Source organism: Gossypium arboreum, chromosome 10 (assembly GCF_025698485.1).
Source record: "Gossypium arboreum isolate Shixiya-1 chromosome 10, ASM2569848v2, whole genome shotgun sequence".
NCBI lineage: Eukaryota > Viridiplantae > Streptophyta > Magnoliopsida > Malvales > Malvaceae > Gossypium > Gossypium arboreum.
The window spans coordinates 622,594-641,878 of NC_069079.1; the positions used below are offsets into that span (position 1 = coordinate 622,594).

At 33.9% G+C, this 19,285-nt stretch overlaps 3 protein-coding genes across 7 annotated transcripts; 1 reads left to right on the plus strand and 2 right to left on the minus strand.

Moving 5' to 3' along the window:
- The first annotated feature begins 95 nt into the window (after positions 1-95).
- LOC108457822 (exocyst complex component EXO84B-like) lies at positions 96-5,367 on the plus strand. The gene is made up of 7 exons (XM_017756978.2): positions 96-515; positions 604-701; positions 1,548-2,604; positions 3,252-3,764; positions 4,357-4,545; positions 4,630-4,766; positions 4,928-5,367. Exons 1-7 carry the CDS (start codon positions 360-362, stop codon positions 5,085-5,087), a joined length of 2,310 nt encoding a protein of 769 aa, XP_017612467.1. The 5' UTR covers positions 96-359; the 3' UTR covers positions 5,088-5,367.
- Positions 5,368-5,912: 545 nt separating this feature from the next.
- LOC108457705 (receptor-like protein kinase) lies at positions 5,913-10,330 on the minus strand. The gene is made up of 2 exons (XM_017756786.2): positions 6,902-10,330; positions 5,913-6,350 (listed from the first exon to the last, which is right to left on the minus strand). The coding sequence occupies exons 1-2, from the start codon at positions 9,894-9,896 to the stop codon at positions 5,992-5,994; spliced, it is 3,354 nt and encodes a 1,117-aa protein (XP_017612275.1). The 5' UTR covers positions 9,897-10,330; the 3' UTR covers positions 5,913-5,991.
- A 2,044-nt stretch (positions 10,331-12,374) lies between these two features.
- Positions 12,375-17,834, minus strand: LOC108460854 (cell wall integrity protein scw1). 5 transcript variants are annotated; one of them, XR_008272530.1, is made up of 11 exons: positions 17,357-17,833; positions 16,175-16,354; positions 16,001-16,076; positions 15,264-15,393; positions 15,029-15,140; positions 14,759-14,850; positions 14,581-14,650; positions 14,389-14,471; positions 13,632-13,868; positions 12,871-12,923; positions 12,375-12,581 (listed from the first exon to the last, which is right to left on the minus strand). XR_008272530.1 is itself a non-coding variant. In XM_017760538.2 (9 exons), exons 1-9 carry the CDS (start codon positions 17,495-17,497, stop codon positions 13,772-13,774), a joined length of 969 nt encoding a protein of 322 aa, XP_017616027.1. In that variant the 5' UTR covers positions 17,498-17,834; the 3' UTR covers positions 12,375-13,771. The 5 variants fall into 5 exon arrangements, 2 of the variants coding, with proteins under 2 accessions (XP_017616027.1, XP_017616026.1); XR_008272528.1 differs by having other exon boundaries at positions 12,375-12,923; XR_008272529.1 differs by having other exon boundaries at positions 12,483-12,581; positions 12,871-13,868.
- Between the last annotated feature and the right edge of the window lie 1,451 nt (positions 17,835-19,285).

Here is a 19,285-nt window from a genome sequence, read left to right on the forward strand (position 1 = left end):
TTAAACATTTCATAACGTACAGGTATAAAAAATTAATAAGGTTGTTAGACAAGTTAAATTATTAATTTATTTTTAAAATATTTGATTATTCGTTACAGAAATGAGAAAATGTCTTCTAATAATGAAGACTATTATTATCAAGAAATAAAAAAGAATTATTATTTGGCTTTCTTTGTAACCGCGGCCACCTGCTGCCTATCTGCTTTCCACCCAAGTCACCAACTGTCTTCCATGGCTGGACTCTTCTGAAGTTCCCAAACTGCCCTTCCATCCATTTCTTGCCTTTCATCTCCCACAAAACCTATTGCTCGAGCTCCGTTCGATCTGATTTTCAGCTGAAAGGAAGAACCAAGAAGGAAATGGCGACGGCGAAGGCGAAAACGGGACGATCCACGCGACCAACGGCGCCTCCGAAAGAAAACGGCGCGAAGATCGAGGAAGGCCTTAACGTTTTCAAATCCGATGATTTCGACGCCGATGCTTTTGTTCAGTCCAAGTGTTCTCTCGACGACAAGGTTTCTTTGTTCTATTTTCTTTGCGTTTCTTTTTCTTAAAAGGAATCTCAGTTTTTTAACTATGAAACGGTTTCGTTGCTTCCTTTAGGAAATAAGACAATTATGTTCGTATCTGTTGGATTTGAAGAGAGCTTCTGCTGAAGAAATGCGTAAAAGTGTGTATGCTAATTACCCCGCCTTTATACGGTGAGATGTTTTAGCTTTCCTCAACTCTGCTCTGTTATTCTCTTTGTTGTTGCTAAATCAAATTAATTACTAATGCAATTTACTTTTATTTGTTTATTGAAACTAGAAGAAAAAAGAAAGAAAGGAGATCATATCGGCATTTCCTCTGCTCTACCTAGTACAATAGTTTTTGTTGTAGTGCTCTCATAAAATTACTGCTTATTTGACCCAATTTCATTTGATTCTTGCTTCTCTTGTTTCAATTAAGGATTCAGTTAGCTAGATCTTGTGAACAAGAAAAACGTCTTTCCCGCCTAACACAAAATCATGTAACGGCACATCCTTTCTTTGGTTCTCAATTCAGTTACTCCCCCAAATCCCTTTCTATCAAAATTCCTATCATTTGTAAACCATCGAGCTTCAATGTAGAGGATGGAATCTTATCCTATCATACTCGATATTTTGAGTAGATACATACATGCATATATATATATATATACTTCTTTGTTCTGAAGAATTAATTCTGAATTGTATATTATCTCTTTAGAAGCATTGATAAAGACAGTTAACATGGCTACATTCATAGAAATTCTAGAGGTGTTACATTTAAGGGTTCATGTTGGGTGGGAAGTTGAACCTTGGCCTGGAATTTTCCAATCAGAAAGGGTTGGGAACTGACCATGAAGTCAAAGTCTCTGAGAGGTTTTGTAAATGGAACTTCTTTTTGTTGGAATCCTCTGAAGGGAAGGAGGAGAGGATTTTGATATCTTTGCTTACTGTTGATGACATTAGTCTTTAGAGGATACTAGCACTGTAGAAATTGAATGGGGTTTGGACTTTTAAGACATTTGGTCTTCTTTCCTGCAGCACATCTAAGGAGATATCTGATTTAGAAGGAGAGCTTTCATCTATAAGAAATTTGCTGTCAACACAAGCAACATTGATTCATAGTTTGGCTGAGGGAGTTCACATAGATTTGTCTTCTCCTAAAGCTTCTGAAGATCCTACAGCTAATGGCATCTTAAATATTGAAGATAGTGAGCCTTCAGATCTGGAGAAATGGTCAGTCGAATTCCCTGATCTCCTGGATGTTTTGTTAGCTGAGAAGAGGGTAGATGAAGCTCTGGCAGCACTTGATGAAGGACAGCATGCGGTAGCCGAAGGGAAGGAAAAAAATTCATTGAGTCCTGAGGCACTTGCATCTCTAGAGACTGCCATTATAGAGCGCAAGCAAAAGTTGGCTGACCAGCTTGCTGAGGCTGCTTGTCAACCCTCTACACATGGTGCTGAACTTCGTGCAGCAATATTAGCTCTTAAAAAGCTTGGTGATGGACCACGTGCTCATACTTTGCTCCTTAATGCACATTTCCAAAGATATCAATATAACATGCTTAGCCTTCACCCATCAAGTACCTCATATGGAGGAGCATATACTGCTGCTCTCTCACAGTTGGTGTTTTCTGCCATTGCTCAAGCTGCTAGCGATTCCATGGGTATTTTTGGTGAGGAACCTTCTTATACTTCGGAGCTTGTAATGTGGGCTACAAAGCAAACAGAGGCTTTTGCCCTTCTTGTTAAAAGACATGCATTGGCTTCTCCAGCAGCTGCTGGTGGTCTAAGGGCTGCTGCAGAATGTGTTCAGATAGCTTTAGGTCATTGCTCATTGTTGGAAGCTCGTGGGTTGGCACTTTGTCCTATGCTTTTGAGACTCTTTAGACCTAGTGTTGAGCAGGCGCTCAACGCTAATCTGAAAAGAATTGAAGAAAGCACTGCAGCTTTGGCTGCTGCTGATGATTGGGTGCTAACCTACCCCCCAGGTGGTACTAGGCAATCTGGCTGGCCCTCTAGTGCATCCCTGGGTAATACAACAATATTTCAACATAAACTTACGAGTAGTGCTCATCGATTCAATTCAATGGTCCAGGTGAACCATTTAATTTAATATAAATATATCTTTGTCTTTTGTGTTTGTTGTGGATGAACAAATATTTTTCCTAAGAAGTGGTTCCTTCACATGATAATTGGAAATCAAAATTTGCAACATAAAAATGCAGTTAAGATGTTAGCCTTTTGACGCCTAGTGTATTTTTTAACCATTTGATCATGCTGGTTTAGAACTTACTTTGGAATATTTATTTTGTTCCTATGTGGTTTTAATGAGTCTTTACCTCTCTTTAAATGTTTTGGGATTTCTTCTAATGAAAATTCACTGTGCTGTTATTTTTTTTTCCTCCAATACAATCACCCTTTGACATGGTTCCTTGCCTGTTTTCAACAAAGTGTTTCCCAACTGCCTGCCTATCTGTCTCTTGTTTTGGTTGATTATTATTTCTCAAATTTGATATGTCGAACTGCTAATTAATGTTGTTTGATGCCATTTTCTTTGATATGATATTTATTGGTCTTTATTGAGGTGTATTAGTTCATTTCAGCTCCAGTATTATATCTCACTTGGTTAACAGTCAGGGGGTTGTAGATTGATGTTTTATGCACTTCTCTTTGTTCATTTTGTCATCTAATGGGATTTAATCCTTTCATTAATTATGACATCTATTCTGCTTCCTATTGTAGGATTTCTTCGAGGATGTTGGACCACTATTAAGCATGGAGTTGGGAGGGCAAACACTGGAAGGTTTGTTTCGAGTGTTTGACTCGTATGTAAATATGCTCATTAAAGCATTACCCGGTTTGATGGATGAAGAATCGAACTTTGAGGATTCTGGAAATAAAATTGTTCGAATGGCTGAGACTGAGGCCCAACAAATTGCATTGCTAGCAAATGCATCATTGTTGGCAGATGAACTTCTTCCACGAGCTGCCATGAAGCTGTCCCCAAATCTGGCTAGTTACAAGGATGACCAATGTAGAAGAACTTCAGATAGGCAAAACCGTCATCCTGAGCAACGAGAATGGAAGAGGCGCCTTGTGAATTCAGTTGAGAGACTAAAGAATAAGTTTTGTCAACAACATGCCCTAGATCTCATTTTCACAGAAGAGGGTGATAGCCATTTTACTGCAGAAATGTACATTAATATGGATAGTACTACAGATGAGGTGGAATGGTTCCCATCTCTAATATTTCAGGTGATTTTGATGATTCTTTATGTATATATTTCAGATGAAATACATTTTCTCTTCGTGCTTTGTTTATTTAGTTTGAACAGGTTTCTTAATTTACCACTCAACTTTGCTTTTAAAATCTCATAGCACCTTGTTCATAAGGTTATATTTCTTATTTCACACTTCAGATTTTGAAATATTTGTCAATTAATAATAACTGATTTGTATGTCATACTTGATGCAGCTTTTATTCAATGTTTTTAGTATGTTGGTTAGAGAGTTCTCACATGCTGGGAAAAACTGTTGTTTGCTGTAGTTTTGTTCTTGTTTAGGCTTTGTTAATGGCCGTAGTTTATGGTATCATATTTGCAAAATCCTAGTGAATGAGGGAGGAGTCTTGGGAGCTCCATGTAAATACCTGTACAAAATCATGTTTTCTACTAGATTTTGGGTAAACAAAACTACAAGGTAACAAATGGATCTTAGTCTCTTGCTTGCTCATTCTCCTGTTTTTCTATTATTCCTTGATTTTATTTACAGTCTAGGTTTTGTATGTTAGCAAGGGATTCGCTCATTTTTTTATGTGCTTTTTTTCTTCAATATTGTTATCGTTCAGGAACTCTATGCAAAACTAAACAGAATGGCTAGCCTGGCAGCAGATATGTTTGTAGGAAGGGAAAGATTTGCTACATCGCTATTGATGCGGCTCACCGAATCTGTCATCATATGCCTTTCCGAAGATCAAAGCTTTTGGGATGATATTGAGGAAGGACCAAGACCTTTAGGTCCACTTGGATTACAACAGGTATGTATTCTCAATATCTTTCTTCTTCCGTTTTTAAATTTATATTCAATTGTTAAAAATCGGACTTCTTTTGTACATGTGCAGCTGTATTTGGATATAAAATTCGTCATAGGCTTTGCTTCCCAAGGTCGCTACCTATCTAGGAATTTGCATAGAGTTGTCAAAGAAATAATCACTAAAGCAATGGCTGCATTTGCTGCTACCGGGATGGATCCAAATAGGTATGCTCTGATAGTTAATTTTCTTTTTATTATGAGTTGTTTTCTCATAATTATTCTCACCCTTAGGCTATACAACTAGAATGCTTGTATATTCTGAATAAATGCGCATAGTGTTGGCAATGGCATCGAAGCATTCTGATTTATATGTTATTGTATGTCAGCGTGCTGCCCAACGACGACTGGTTCGACGAGATATGTCAAGATTCAATGGAAAGATTAAGTGGAAAACCAAAACCCGAGCCCGAGCGGGATCTAAACAGTCCCACCGCCTCGGTTTCAGCGCAATCTATCTCATCTGTTAGATCACATGGGAGTTACTAGCCATTTCTTTAACCTTTGTACATTTGACGGCTGACACAATTGGTAATGGATCTCTCTTTCTTCTTCGTTTTTTTTTTTTTTTGACTAGTATAATCATTTGTTGAATGTAGTAATATACCTGCATGGTCATAAAGTTGGGGTTCCTTTGATTTTTCTGCATTCATTAGTTGTTGTAAATGTTTGTAATTCTTTTATACAAGTATTATTGGAAATAAATTCTGATGAAAAAAAATGAATTCAACCTCTTTTTATATATATATATATATATATACTTATTGCAATTTGAGTAGTCCGTTTGATGTTGTAACTAAAATCATACAAAGGAAGGAGGTTAATGTTTTGAAAAATTATGTCAGGATATTTACACCTAATTTATTTATTTTATCTATACATTTCTAAATTAGATCCAATTCAATTATATTGAATTAAATTGATTTCAATCTGTAATGATAATGATCTCAAATTAAAGGCAAATTAATTATGCCTTTCATGTATTACCCATATTCTCGTATCACACAATGGCCATTGCCATAGCAGCAAGTGTTGAGCCAAAGTGGTGGTAACATAGTTGCTTATAAGTATACACTATATGTTGTAGTGTAAATGTTTAAATATTTTTGGTAGGTGGATGTGTGCCGCACACTCCACATTTTTAGTCACCCTATCAAGCATTCTTATTCTATTGAATCACACCGGCTCTTCATAAAATCAAATTGAAGAGTCTGCCAACTTCTCCCCAAAAAAGTGAATCCCTCAATAATAAGCGAAGTAATGAAGAAAATAAAGGAGGAAAAAATTGTACCTATTGATAGAGACAAATGGACATTATTGAATAAAAAAAGTAGATAGTATTCCCTTCAAATTACGGAATCATAATAAAAAAGTAGAATTTCCAGCTAATTTATTAGCTCCGATGTTTAGATTTTCTAGGGAGTTTGGTGTTTAAGAGCTGCCTCACAACATCTCTCATTGCAGGTCTTCTGCTTGGTTCCTTTTCAGTACATCTCAAAGCTACCAAAACCACATTAATAACCTGCTCCCTCACTTCCCATTCCATCAACTCATCCACAATCCTCGAATCCACGATCCTCTCGATTTCGGTTTCGATTTCGCCGCTCAAAACTGATCTGACCCACCCCACGATATCAGTCTCCCCCATAAATGATGGATCCAATGCCCTCTTCCCGGTTATCAGCTCGAGCAAAACCACCCCATAGCTATACACATCCGCTTCTTTGCTCCATGTTGTTCTGAATGCATTTTCTGTCAAAAACACAACCCCATTTTAATCATTACATGGAATGTCATCTTTATATTAAAAAAAAAAAAAGAAGTTAATTGCACCAGACATACTCGAACTATGATCAAAATTTAAAATTAGTCTTCAAATTGAGTATTTAAATTAAATATCATAATTGAATAAACCAAAATTTTCCATTGGTTTCATTGAATGGTTTGAACGTTAAATCGCTAGCTAAAACTTGAGATGTAGTATATTCAAATATGTGGATCAAATTGTGAACACATGTGTACCTATTACCTAAACAAATTGGATATGCCGTGATAAAATATTTACAATTTGATCCATATGTTTTAAAAATGCGCTACGTTAAACCAAATTGACATTTAATGCCTATATTGATAATTAAGTTGACAGAAGGACCTGATTGGCTGATTGATTCAATACTAATACTTTAAGGATGCAATTAAAACATTTTAAGGACCAATTTATAATCTAAACAATAGTTTGAGAATGTTTGATGCAATCAACACTTTTAACAAATTTGAATCAAGGTCAAAGTTACTATGCATACCTGGAGCTATATATCCAACCGTGCCCGCAACTACCATAGACGGTTCGGAAGCCACAGACTCATCAAGGAGCTTAGCAATTCCAAAATCGGAGATGTGTGGTTCCATATCGGAGTCAAGGAGGATGTTTTCTGGCTTGATGTCTCGATGAACTATACCGGGATCACAATCATAATGGAGATATTCCAACCCATGAGCCGTTCCTAGTGCTATTCTATACCGAGCACTCCATTTCAGGATTTGTACCTCATTTGTTGTATGATCATTATTATTATGTAAAACATCATGTAGGCTCCCATTTTGCATGTACCTGTATAAGAGTAATCCATAATCTTTTCTCAACCAAAAATCTTCTAATCTCACCAGGTTTCGATGCTTAACTTTCCCAATAGTTTCGATCTCTCGAACCATGCTTTGGTTTCCTCCTTTATGCTTTGCTACATTGATCCTTTTTACAGCAAAATCACTCCCTGGACTCAATGATGCTCTATAAACGACTCCATGTGCTCCTCTGCCGATAATATACCTCTCATTTAAATTCTCGGTAGCTTCCATCACTTTGTTCAATAAGGTCGATGCGCCTTCTTCGACACAGACCTCATGTTCTTGCTTTTTTATCCTGCAGAAAATGAATATCGAAGCCACAACTAGGAGTGCCACAACAAGTAGAGATGAACCGAGGGCTATCATTGCAACTTCCAATTTGGTAAGGCCCCTTTGATTTTTCATTTCATTACAAGGATTAAGGTAATTTCTTGTAGGACAAGTTTCCTCACCTGATGAAAGACAATCAATGCATAACCCGGGATTGCCGAGGAAAGATGATGAGGACAAGTTCATGAAACGCATCATTGTTGTCGGTATCGGACCAGTGAAGTGATTGTAGGAAACATTGACCTCAACCAAGGAATCCATTCCATCAAGAACTGTTAAAGTCCCTGTTAGATTGTTATTAGATAAATCCAATCTAACCAGCTTGAACAGATTTCTTAGCTCCGAGGGAATCTCTCCAGTCAAACTATTGCTGCTCAAATTCAAGCCATAAATCAGATTCTTCATAGCTCCAATCGACGAAGGAATACTACCACCAAATGGATTTCCCCCGAGCTGCAGGTCCGAAAGCATTTCGAGTTCCAACAAGAAAGAAGGAATGCCACCAGTAAATCGGTTTTCACTCAGAATAAGAGTTGACAGCTGTTTCCAGCTCGTCAAAGCATTCGGAATCAAACCATTCAGCGAATTAAACCCCACGTCGAACTCTACCAATCTGCTACAATTTGACAACTGAGATGGCAAAGAACCTTGTAAAAGGTTGTGAGAAACATTCAAAGTCTGAAGATCTGCTAGGTTGCTTAACTCCGAAGGTATAAATCCCGTGAAGCGATTCATGGACAAATTGATAGAAGTAAGGTTTCTACAGTTCCCCAAGCTGGATGGAATTGGACCGGAGATGTCATTTTCACTAATATCCATGTGTACAAGATTTTTATTCTCTGCAAACTCGGGCAGCACACCGTTGAGGTTATTCTGCTTAAGGATCAATCTCCACAGAGTTTTACAGCCTCCGATATCATCGGTTACACTGCCGGTAAGCTGATTTTGACCCAAATTCAACACCCTTAACTTCTTTCCAAAGCAAAGAAATGGAGGGATTGTACCACTGAACATATTGTTTGTGAAATCCAACTGCTGTAAACTAGCATTAATCCCCAAATTCCGAGGTATGACCCCGAAGAAACCATTATCGTACAACGAAATGTTTTTCAATTGCTTGAACTCAGTGATCTCTAAAGGCAATTCCCCTGTTAGGTTGTTCTTATAAACAAGTAAATACTCTAAGCTTGGAATCCTCCAAATACTAATAGGAATCTCACCACTCAAATGGTTCATAAACAACTCAAGATCATTCAACTCACTTAACATCCCTAATTCATTAGGGATTTCACCTTTGAGTTGATTATCATACAATAATAGCTGTTTCAAAGACTTACATTTCCCAAGCTGAAATGGGATTTCACCATATAAATGGTTTTCAGAAAGATCAAGCTTTGAAAGCTGATCTAATAAGCCTAATGAAGAAGGAATATAACCTGTTAAGTTACTATGTACAATAACCAGCTCAGTCAAGGTGCTACAATTGGCTAACCCTGGTGGTATCCCCCCATTGAAACTATTGAATGATAAATCCAAAACACTCAAATTTTTACACTTGGTAGGACTTGGGATTTCACCATTGAAACTATTGTGACGCAAATACAAATACATTAAGTTTTGGAGATTCATAACACTGGAAGGCAAACCCCCAACAAAATAGTTCCCATCTAAAAAAAGTTCTTGTAGTTTACTACAATTCCCTATTGACTCTGGTATGGTACCTATCAACCCATTATCATACAAATTTAAAGCTACAAGCTCGCTCAAGTTACCAACATTCATAGGTATTGAACCACTCAAGTTGTTATTATTCAAATACACGGACACCAAACCAGTAACATGAAACAATGTTTCTGGTATTTCACCACTCAAGGAATTGGAAAACAAGTTCAAGTAATTCAGCTTTTGCAAGGAATTGAAAGTATTAGGCATTGGTCCAATGAGTTCATTGTTAGACAAATCCAAGTGTTGAAGGGAGCTACAATTGGCCAAAGCTGAGGGTATTGGACCAAAGAACCTATTGTTGCTCAAATCAAGGGTGTTCAAATGGTGTAAAGCACCAATTTGAGGTGGCAATTGGCCTGAAATGGCTAAGTTTGTAAGGTTAAGAGTAAGGACATTATGGGTTTCAGAATCACATTCAACACCAACCCATTTGCATGGATTTGGATCAGAAGCATTCCATGAAGAGGTTAAAGAAGAAGGTAAGGATGACCAGTGAGGTAACAAAGAAAACAGGGTTTCCCCATCAGAATTCAAAGCATAAACAAAAAGACCAGTGTTTTGTTCTAAAAACAAGAAACACAAGAGCAAGGTTAATGGAAAGAGAAAGTTACCTTTCATTATTCTCCTCCAAAGGGTAAGAAGGACATAGATTCTTACCTTTCTTAATGCATACTCTCTCAATATATATACACGCACGTATGTACGAACTGGAGAGTACAGATGGGTGGAAAACTCACCAAGACCAAAGTCCAAGCATTCATTGACCAGCAGCAATTTGAAGTGAAGAGAGACAAGACGATAATAAATACAGAGGGATAATATAATTTTTCGCCCTCAACTTGGCGTCTAGCCCCACATTGGTTTTTTTCTTTTTTCTTTTTTTCACTTTTAACACTTGACTAGACAATTTAGTTTATTTTGTACTTTTGGATAAGAAGAATATAAAAGTTTGATCACGTAGTATTTTAAAATTATATAAATTTTGATTTATTTTATATCTTATTATCATTTAAAAATCTTAAAAACTATATAAATTTTCTGACAATAACATAATATAATCTTAAAATATCACATTTAGTATTTTAATAAATAAACCAATAATTGAATCAATCAAAATACTAATTTTGATTGAACCAATTTAATAGGTTTGACTATTAGAGTAACAATAAGTAATTAAATAATTATAAAAATTAAAAATATTAAATCAATTCAATATATTTAAGTGTCCATTTTGTTTTAACTTTTTTTCAATTTTTACCAATTTTAAATAATTTTTATTTAATCTATTTGTTTAAATTGCAATATCTCAGTCCAACTAATCAATTTAATTATGTTTTAATAACATTGATTATATCATTAAATCTTAACAAAATCTAATTTTAAAACTAAAATAGACCTAATTATCAAATTTAAATATTAAAGTGAATAAAAAAACAAAGGTAGTTTTCAGTTACCAAAATTATATTATAGGTAATACAGATATTATAGAATTGGGTCATCGTCAGATAGCTGTAGATCATGTCATGTGCGGGGGGCTTAGTGTGAAATGGAAGATACTTGCTTTGCTTTACTATTTTTTCAACGCGGTTTCAGTTTCAAAGTGGCTGTGGGAAACGCAGCTTTTTAGTTATAAAATTAATGAAACACTAGTGTTTTTATAGTCTGTGTAAGGGAGAAGTGACATTACCCTGCACTCTGTAAAACATATTAAATGTCATCCCCCTGCAATTCCATTTTCCATTGTTTGCCACTTGGCAAGCCTCCTGCTTTTCTTTTTTTAAAGAGAAAATTTAGGCAAAGCCGATTCCCTTTTTTATGATTTTAAGTCGTATTATTATTTAATTTAGGCAATCCTTTTTGGTCCCCTTTTTTTTTAACAAGTACATACCAACTTATACAAGATTAGTACAATATTTTAATATTTTAAATTTATTTTATAATTACATTTAAAGGTAAAAAAACAATCATTTGATCAAATTATGAAAGATAACTAATAATTTTAAAATTAATTTTTCATATATGTGCAATTAAAATTATTTTCTTGTATATATAATATAAACGAAAAATATAAATAAATCTAAAATAGTATATTAAAAAATGTCTCAAAACACATACATGGAATTGAGTTGGATTTAGATAGATTTAACATTGATTTATGTAAAATCAGTGGATGCTGAGAGGGATAGGCCCTTTAAAAAGGTGAGTTAGATGAGTTGTAAAGCTACACAATCATTTATCCACTTAAAGCCAAATCTCTAGATTATTCTTATTAAATTTAAATTCTTCTATCCTAAAAAAAATTCTTCTAGTAAATTGAGCTTTTCAAGAATCAAAAGATTTATAATTTTGTCATCGCTTACTTCTAGCAAAGGAAAAAAATCTAATTAGACAAGTTTCCATTATTTACATACAACTATGTCCCAAAAAGAAATTATTTATATACAACTTGTCTAATTAGAGATAATTGAAAGTCTTATAAAGAAAATAAAATTGTTTCAAGCACCCATATTAATGCTTGTGGTTCGTGGATAATATTGAATTATATTGATGCTAGTGATGCTCTTAATTTGAGTTTGAGGTATAAATTTATCTATGATTTGAGTCACTTAACTCAAAAATTTATTCAAAAATCTAAGAATTTAAATAAAATATAAATCTTAAAAATATTTTTGAATAAAAAATAAAACCCATTTAAAAAAACAAATCGAGTTTCAAGCCCAAATTTACAACAAAAAATTGTTTTGCTATTATTTTCTCATCATTTTACTCTCATCTCACTATTATATTCTTATTTTTAAATATTATATAACTCATATTTTATTATTAATTTTGTTATTTGTTAAATTCCGGATTCTGAATTTTAATAGTTTAGGTTGAAATCAATTAGGCTTATAGCTCAATTCTCAAATCTTAAGTTCAAATCATTCAAAATTTTAATGAATCCAAGTTTTGAATTACTTCAAATTAAAAAGCTCAGATATGTTTTCAAATTAGAATATTTTTTTAAAACAAATTATTATTAGACTTTTAACTATAAAATCCATGATTTGACCACAAATAGCAGGTGAGCGAGCAAAGCATACATGAAATCAAGAGTTATGTGAGCTTCGCATACTCCACTATAATACTGAACAACTCTACAAAACTAAAACAGTCGTAAATTATTGTACTTCTATCGTAACCAAAGGATAAAAGAATAACCAGTCAACCAATGTTAGAAAATTTTTATTAACTTCTCTCTCTTTTTACCATTTTTCATTTCCTTTCACACTGCACTACGCTACACTAAGCTACACTAATGTTCTGCATAAAAAAAACCCCAAGTAAATAAAAAGACCAGGGGCCTCCTCTAGGAATTGACTGCCAAAAAGAACACAGTTATGTTCCTTTTGACCAAAACATTAAAAAATAATATTATTGCAATTATTTACTTCCAAGTGCTGTCAGCTAATCATCCACATATGGATGTGTTCGATTTTGACTCTTTGACTAATACTAGAAGTTGCATGGTTCAGACCCTGTAATTGTCATCTCTTCCTCCATTTATAAAATTTGTACCCAAATGAAAAAAAAAAAAAATCTAAAAGGTTACCTGAAACAAAACATCAGCTGAAGCACTGTTTACCTCAAGCAGAGTAGCTTATCCTGCATATATATGTATATATATATCATAGACGCTTATATCTATCAAGCCCTAAAAGTTCAAAAGATGATTATCATCCTTTCACTTCAATGGAACAAATGGTGTCAATGGCTATGGCAATGGTTATGCTTCCCTACATTTTCTCAGATAATAATAGTGCCATGATATGAAAATCTGGATTTTCTTCAAATGAAATGTTATTGATGTAGTGTATTTTGACCGTAGAGGCATATATACTTCCGAATAGTTCCTATAAATCTTATGTTTTGAAGACCCCTAATATGTTAAAAAGCATGGCAATCATCATTTTTCAGTTTACCGAAACAAATAGTGCCTATTGGCCATGGCAATGGTGCTAACAATTCCATGTATAGAATGAAAAAATGGGATGGTTTTCTGCGCTGTTTACTTCAAGATAGTGCCATGCACTGAATGTCATGTTAGTAATGTGATGTAAATGGATCAACCCCAGATGTATGCTGCGTGATATAGAGCATCGGTAGTAGTCCAGTATCATGGAATGGTCAATGTTCAATATGAGGTGGAATAGCACACAAATTAACCAAACCTGTAGATAATGCACTACTTCTAAATAATATTAAAGTTATCTGAAAAGCCTATAAAGTTAACCAGGCATAACAAATGCTGCAGACACATGCATGTCTTAGGTAAATTCAAATAAACATGAGCAAATGGTGTGTTCATGATACCGCTATGTGCATTCAAAGACATGAGAAGGGATGATAATGCCGATGGTGACAATGAAATGGGTGCATGCAATAGCTGCATGATGCATCCTAGCATGTAGCAGTTGTATTTGTTGGAGCATATAAAGATAACATCCCCTCATCTACTGGTAAGTCATAGCTAGTGGAGCCCCATTGGCACCAGGAGAAGCAATGGGATGATTGGAGTCTTTCCTTTTACCGAAAGGATTCTTGGAATATCTATGATCAAGTCAAGAAAGACAACCATGTTTCACCGAAGCATTTATATAGTAAAGTTACAGATGAAACATGTAAAGCTAATTACATAATTTCATTATGTTCATATAAAGCTTAATGTGGAGTCCCTTTATTTTCTAATTTTATTCATTGGCATTCAACATTATAAAACCGTAGATATACATACCAAAAAGAATCAAAGAATTCTCTACCTAACCACACTCTTTTTAGAGATTGAAGTTATAAGAATCAAGATTTGCCATTAAAAAAACAATCTTCACAAAAACAATTGTGGAAATATCACCTTTTAACCCACATTGAGATGCCGAGAAGCAGTAGAAGTGGTAATTATTAGGTAGAAAACCTATCTGGATTGTGCAACAGACATGAATCAAGCCACAAGCCCATACACATCACATGTATAAAACACCACTATATATGCAAAAGTTGCCATACCAAAGAAACAAAGCAAAGGAAAACAAGAACATTTAAAACAGTAAAGCCACAAATGCAAAAAGGATACTGTATTCGCATGCCAATAGAACCAGAACTAGGGATCACAGCACCCTGCAAACTGTGGTGCACATTACTTGCAGAATTCACATCCTGCAAATTGGGGAAACAAACACTAAGCTTAAGAATGAAAACCCAAGAAAATTGCATTCGATGAATGACTGGTTACATCCAGGTGGGTTAAGAGAAGAAAGGAACTTACTTCAAACTCTATAAAGCAAACAGTATGCCTTTCCTGTCTCAAGATCTTCATTTGCTTAAAACCAGGTTGACTGCATAAAGCATAAGTACGAAATAAACCAGGATGTCATCAGATATCAACCCAAATTCACACAAATAAAATTGACCATTAAAGTAGCCAGAGGCTAAGATGTTCTTACGCGCTAAATAAGCCCCGTAGTTCTTCCTCATTAATATTCTCTCCAAGATTGCCAATAAATAAGGTATTGCAAGGAGGGTTATCTTTGGTGTTCTGCCAATCAAAGATAGTTTCATTTAGTGCCAGAAAAAAAACATATAAAGGATGCTGCATCCCAAGATTTCCCAGAAGGAATGAGAAAAAGTCCAGCAAGCCAACTATAAACGACCAATAAAAAATTATACTAAATCTAAACCAAAGGAGAAAGTGGTACGTGGAGCGTAGAAATTACCTGAACAGGCACATAACTGCTAGGAGCTGGTACAGGAGTAGGGGTAGGCATTGGCACTGGAGGAACAGGGTAACCTCCATAAGGATCATATGGAGGAGTTGGAGATAAATACCTATGCCAAATACAAAAGCGTTCAACTTAACAAGCAATGCTGTACCTACACCTTAAACTATCTATGACTAAGCAAACTAGACCATAGCATAGCAGTATCCAACATCCTGACATAGCTTCTTACCCGTGTGGGCCCCAAACAGGGGCAGGAGGAGGGTGAAACGGAGGTGGAGTAGTATAAGCACTGTGTGAATAATCGCCACCAGTTCGCAAACGTTTGCTTTGATCATACGAATTAGAATCTGCTACAATTCCTACAGAATAAATATCAACAAAGTAAAAGAATGATTTTTTACATAAATAGATTCCTACAGAATCTGCTACAAATCTCTCCCTGTAATAACAAAGACAAATTAACAAGGATACATTTTTTGTACTCTCCTTACAAATATGATTTAAAACACTTCCTTTCAAAAACCAATAATTGTATCTATTTTTTCTCTATTTCAAAACTACACATTCAGTTGCTTTTATTCCCTCTTCTGTATATTTAGATATGGATCATTTTCTTAATATTTACTTGATAAAATTACTTATCATTTCACCCACAAAATGGGTTGCCAAGGACTGGTATTTATTTCCTTCTCTTCAACAGTTCCTCTTCTTGTCATGGTCTGAATTGTAAAGCCCGATTACAAATACAGGAGGAATTTAAAGAGCAGACCTCTAGAACCAATTGACTCAATCCTTTTCTGTTCTTTGAACAATCATCTCATTGTCTTCTATACTTCAGGATCATTAGGAACAACTTTATGTATTTTGCATTACTTTATCTCCAGATTAAAACATTTTTTGTCTGCATGTCTCCATGCAAGCCTTTTTTCAAATTTGGCATGATACAAGGTGTTAAAGATGACTCACCTCTTTTAACAAATAGATTCTTCTTCGCCATCTCTATGTGCAATACCGATTTTGACTCAGCATCAAAAACCATTTCCTAATACCCCCCAGCATCAGACAAAATCAGTGCTTTGAAAAGGATGACATATCTTAGATGACTAAATAAAACCGGCAGTTAAATACATTTATAAATACCTGAAGGGCATCTTTGGCAGCAATTGCGAGTTGTGCACTTGAGAAGAGAGCAAAACCCATAGGTTTTTCTCCCTTGTAGTTCACCTGCGAAGCTTCATACCCTGGAAGCCATCTCAGTAAATTCTGTAGCTCTCTCTCTTTGACGTCTTCAGGAAGACCAGTAATGAAGATAGTCCGAACCTGGATCCAGAACAAGTATTAATATTATTTTTCGATATACAAGGAAAAAGCAGCAAACTTGTACATGCAAAGTACAAATGCATGCACCACAAACATTTGTAGACACCAGAGTTACCTAATTTGGTTAATCCCATTCAAATTGCAAACCAAATTGATTATGATGTTCTAGATATTATGTTAAGAATGGGAACCTTTTCTTTTTATGGATGATTATCGAAAATCCATTTAAAAAGTTAATTGAATCTTCTTTAAAGACAAAAGTTAATAATTTTTTAAATAACACAAAATAATGAATGCATGAAAAAAAAAAGTAATTGCAACCTTCTATGCTCCAAAGAATCGAATTTCTTTCCTTCTAAATGAATCAAGTACCACATTTATCGTACCAATTTTTTTTTTTAATAAATAGTTAACTATGTTTTAGTTATCTATCTGCAAACCAAATTGATCTGCGTTGCAGGTAACTCTGATACAGTCATATAACTACCTAATAACCACATATATACAAAAAACAATTCTTATTTAGCTTTTACTTCATCTTATTTTCAGCTTCTTCCACCAATGTTACTAAAAAAGAAATGAAAAAAAAAAAATCTTTCACCAGAACATAACCAAATAATTGAACTGTTGTAAATTGTAATGCAAATTCAATTAGAATCGTTCACTAAAGAAACAAAATCTTTGAATGGTATATGTTTTTAGTCACAGAAATGAGTTTTTTATTGTCAATTATAAAAGTTATTATTTTAATCTTGGAAAAGAAAAAAGCAAGTTCAAAAAGAAAACCAAATATTAAAGAGAGAAACGATGGAATCTAAAAAGATAAGCAGAGCAAAAAGAAACTATTATATTTGCAGATTCTCAAAGAAAACTCAGAGAGAGAGAGAGGCAATTAGGGTTCTGTCACCATCAAATCGTGCAATTAAGGCTCAGAAACTAAGTCTTGAAAAAGAAAAAAAAAAAAAGGAGGAGGTAGAGTAAATGGAGTGAGAGAGATTTGACCTCATCATGAGAAGAAACGGGTGGAGGATGGTGGACAGGAGGAGGCGGTGGAGGAACCGCTGTTGCTGTGGCTGGAGGGGGCGGAGGAGCTGGTGCCGGCGGCCACTGCTGGTGATAAGGGTGGATTCCAGCACCCGCCATGTCTATATCTCGATAGAAAGTAGAAACCTGAAACCCTAAACCAATACTCGACGTTCAAGAGAGAAAGAAAGAACAAACTACGAACCCAAAAGAATGATACGAAATGGAAAGGAAACCCAAGAAATATAGCCTTTTTATTTTGTTTATTTATTTGAATAGATTTAATTACAATCACAAATCTAAATAATAAATAATACAGGTCCAATTAATTATAATAATTTCAATATTAAAATGAAAATAAATCTCAACATTGCTCTCGAATGATGAGATACAAATCTCAATGTCGACTTAATTTGAGAGAGATGAGACTCGAATTTATTAATTAAAATGCATATTTTTTTAGCACAATTATTTTGTTCACGGCCAACAAATAAATTTAAAATAATATCGTTAGGGCAGAATGGGTTTTACTTTGATTAGTATAGAGATTAATTTTAAATTGATTAGATCAAAAATCTGTACAAATTAATTGAACTGGATAAAAATTGATCAAACTGGTAATCAAACCAGTTAAATTGACGATTGAACCAATTTTTTAAAAAGGTAATTTTTTTAATTTTTAATAATTTTTTAACAGGAAATTCAACCACCAATTAAATTTAAAAAACATTGATGCATTTGATAGTTTTAGGCATCGTTTCAAAAGCAACATCTTCATTGGTAATAGGCAATTATAATCACTTATATGTAGCAATTTTAGTATGGCATATGTAGGTAAAAGTATTATAGAGGTTATTATATTAAGAGTAAAATTATATTTTGTTCTATTTACTCAAAAATGAGTAAATTAGTCTTAATTCTACAAATCAAATAGTAAATTAATCTTTTATGTTAAAAGTTTAATCTACTTTTACTATTAAAAACTAGTGTGATTAATGAAATAACTAAACAATTACATGTGACGTGCCACATATACCTTATGTTAACGTACAATGATCAGTTTGTAACAGTAATGAGATTTTTAATAGAAATGATTAATTTGCTCTTTGACGTAACACATAGGGACCCATTTGATATTATTTTAATAGATTGAGTAAAATGTAATCGACTTTTAATACAAAGAACTCCATAATATCTATACCAACATTAAAGAAATTTAGTGTGAATGCACACATGGTTGATAGTAATCCAATTAATGTCATAATTAAATTAATTAAATCAATAAATTATAATTTAATTAATTTGATTGTGGGTTGAATCTAAAACTAAACAATAAATATAAATAAATAATAATCTAAACATTTATCTTATAAATTATAACAACAAAAAATATTTAAATTAATTTCAATCAGATTTTGAGAAATTTACTTTAAAAAGTTTTTTTTAAAAATCAGAGCTGAAAATTTATTTTTATAACTTAGAATGGAGGAAAAAAATTGACCTGATTGCCACTAAACATGACAAGAATTCTTATTTTTAAACAATCTTATTATAAATTCTATTTCTCTTTACATAAAGTGTTTAGAACTCATAAATAGGAGGATAATGTGCTTCAGTACACTCGATCTCATATCTTATTACATTGACAACATTACCTATACTAATCAAATTAGGATAAAAATTATTTAGTACACGAAATAGTGGTGTTAATGAATAAATAATCTACAATACATCAATTAAATTACATAATATGTAAATATCGAGAGTTAAAATTTTCTAAAATCAACATTAAATTTATATAATTTATAAATATTAAGGTTGAAAATTATTATTATACCTTTTTAAAAGATGCTATCGTTAACCAACTATAACAACAGCAGATAAAATCATATAATTCACTGATAATTT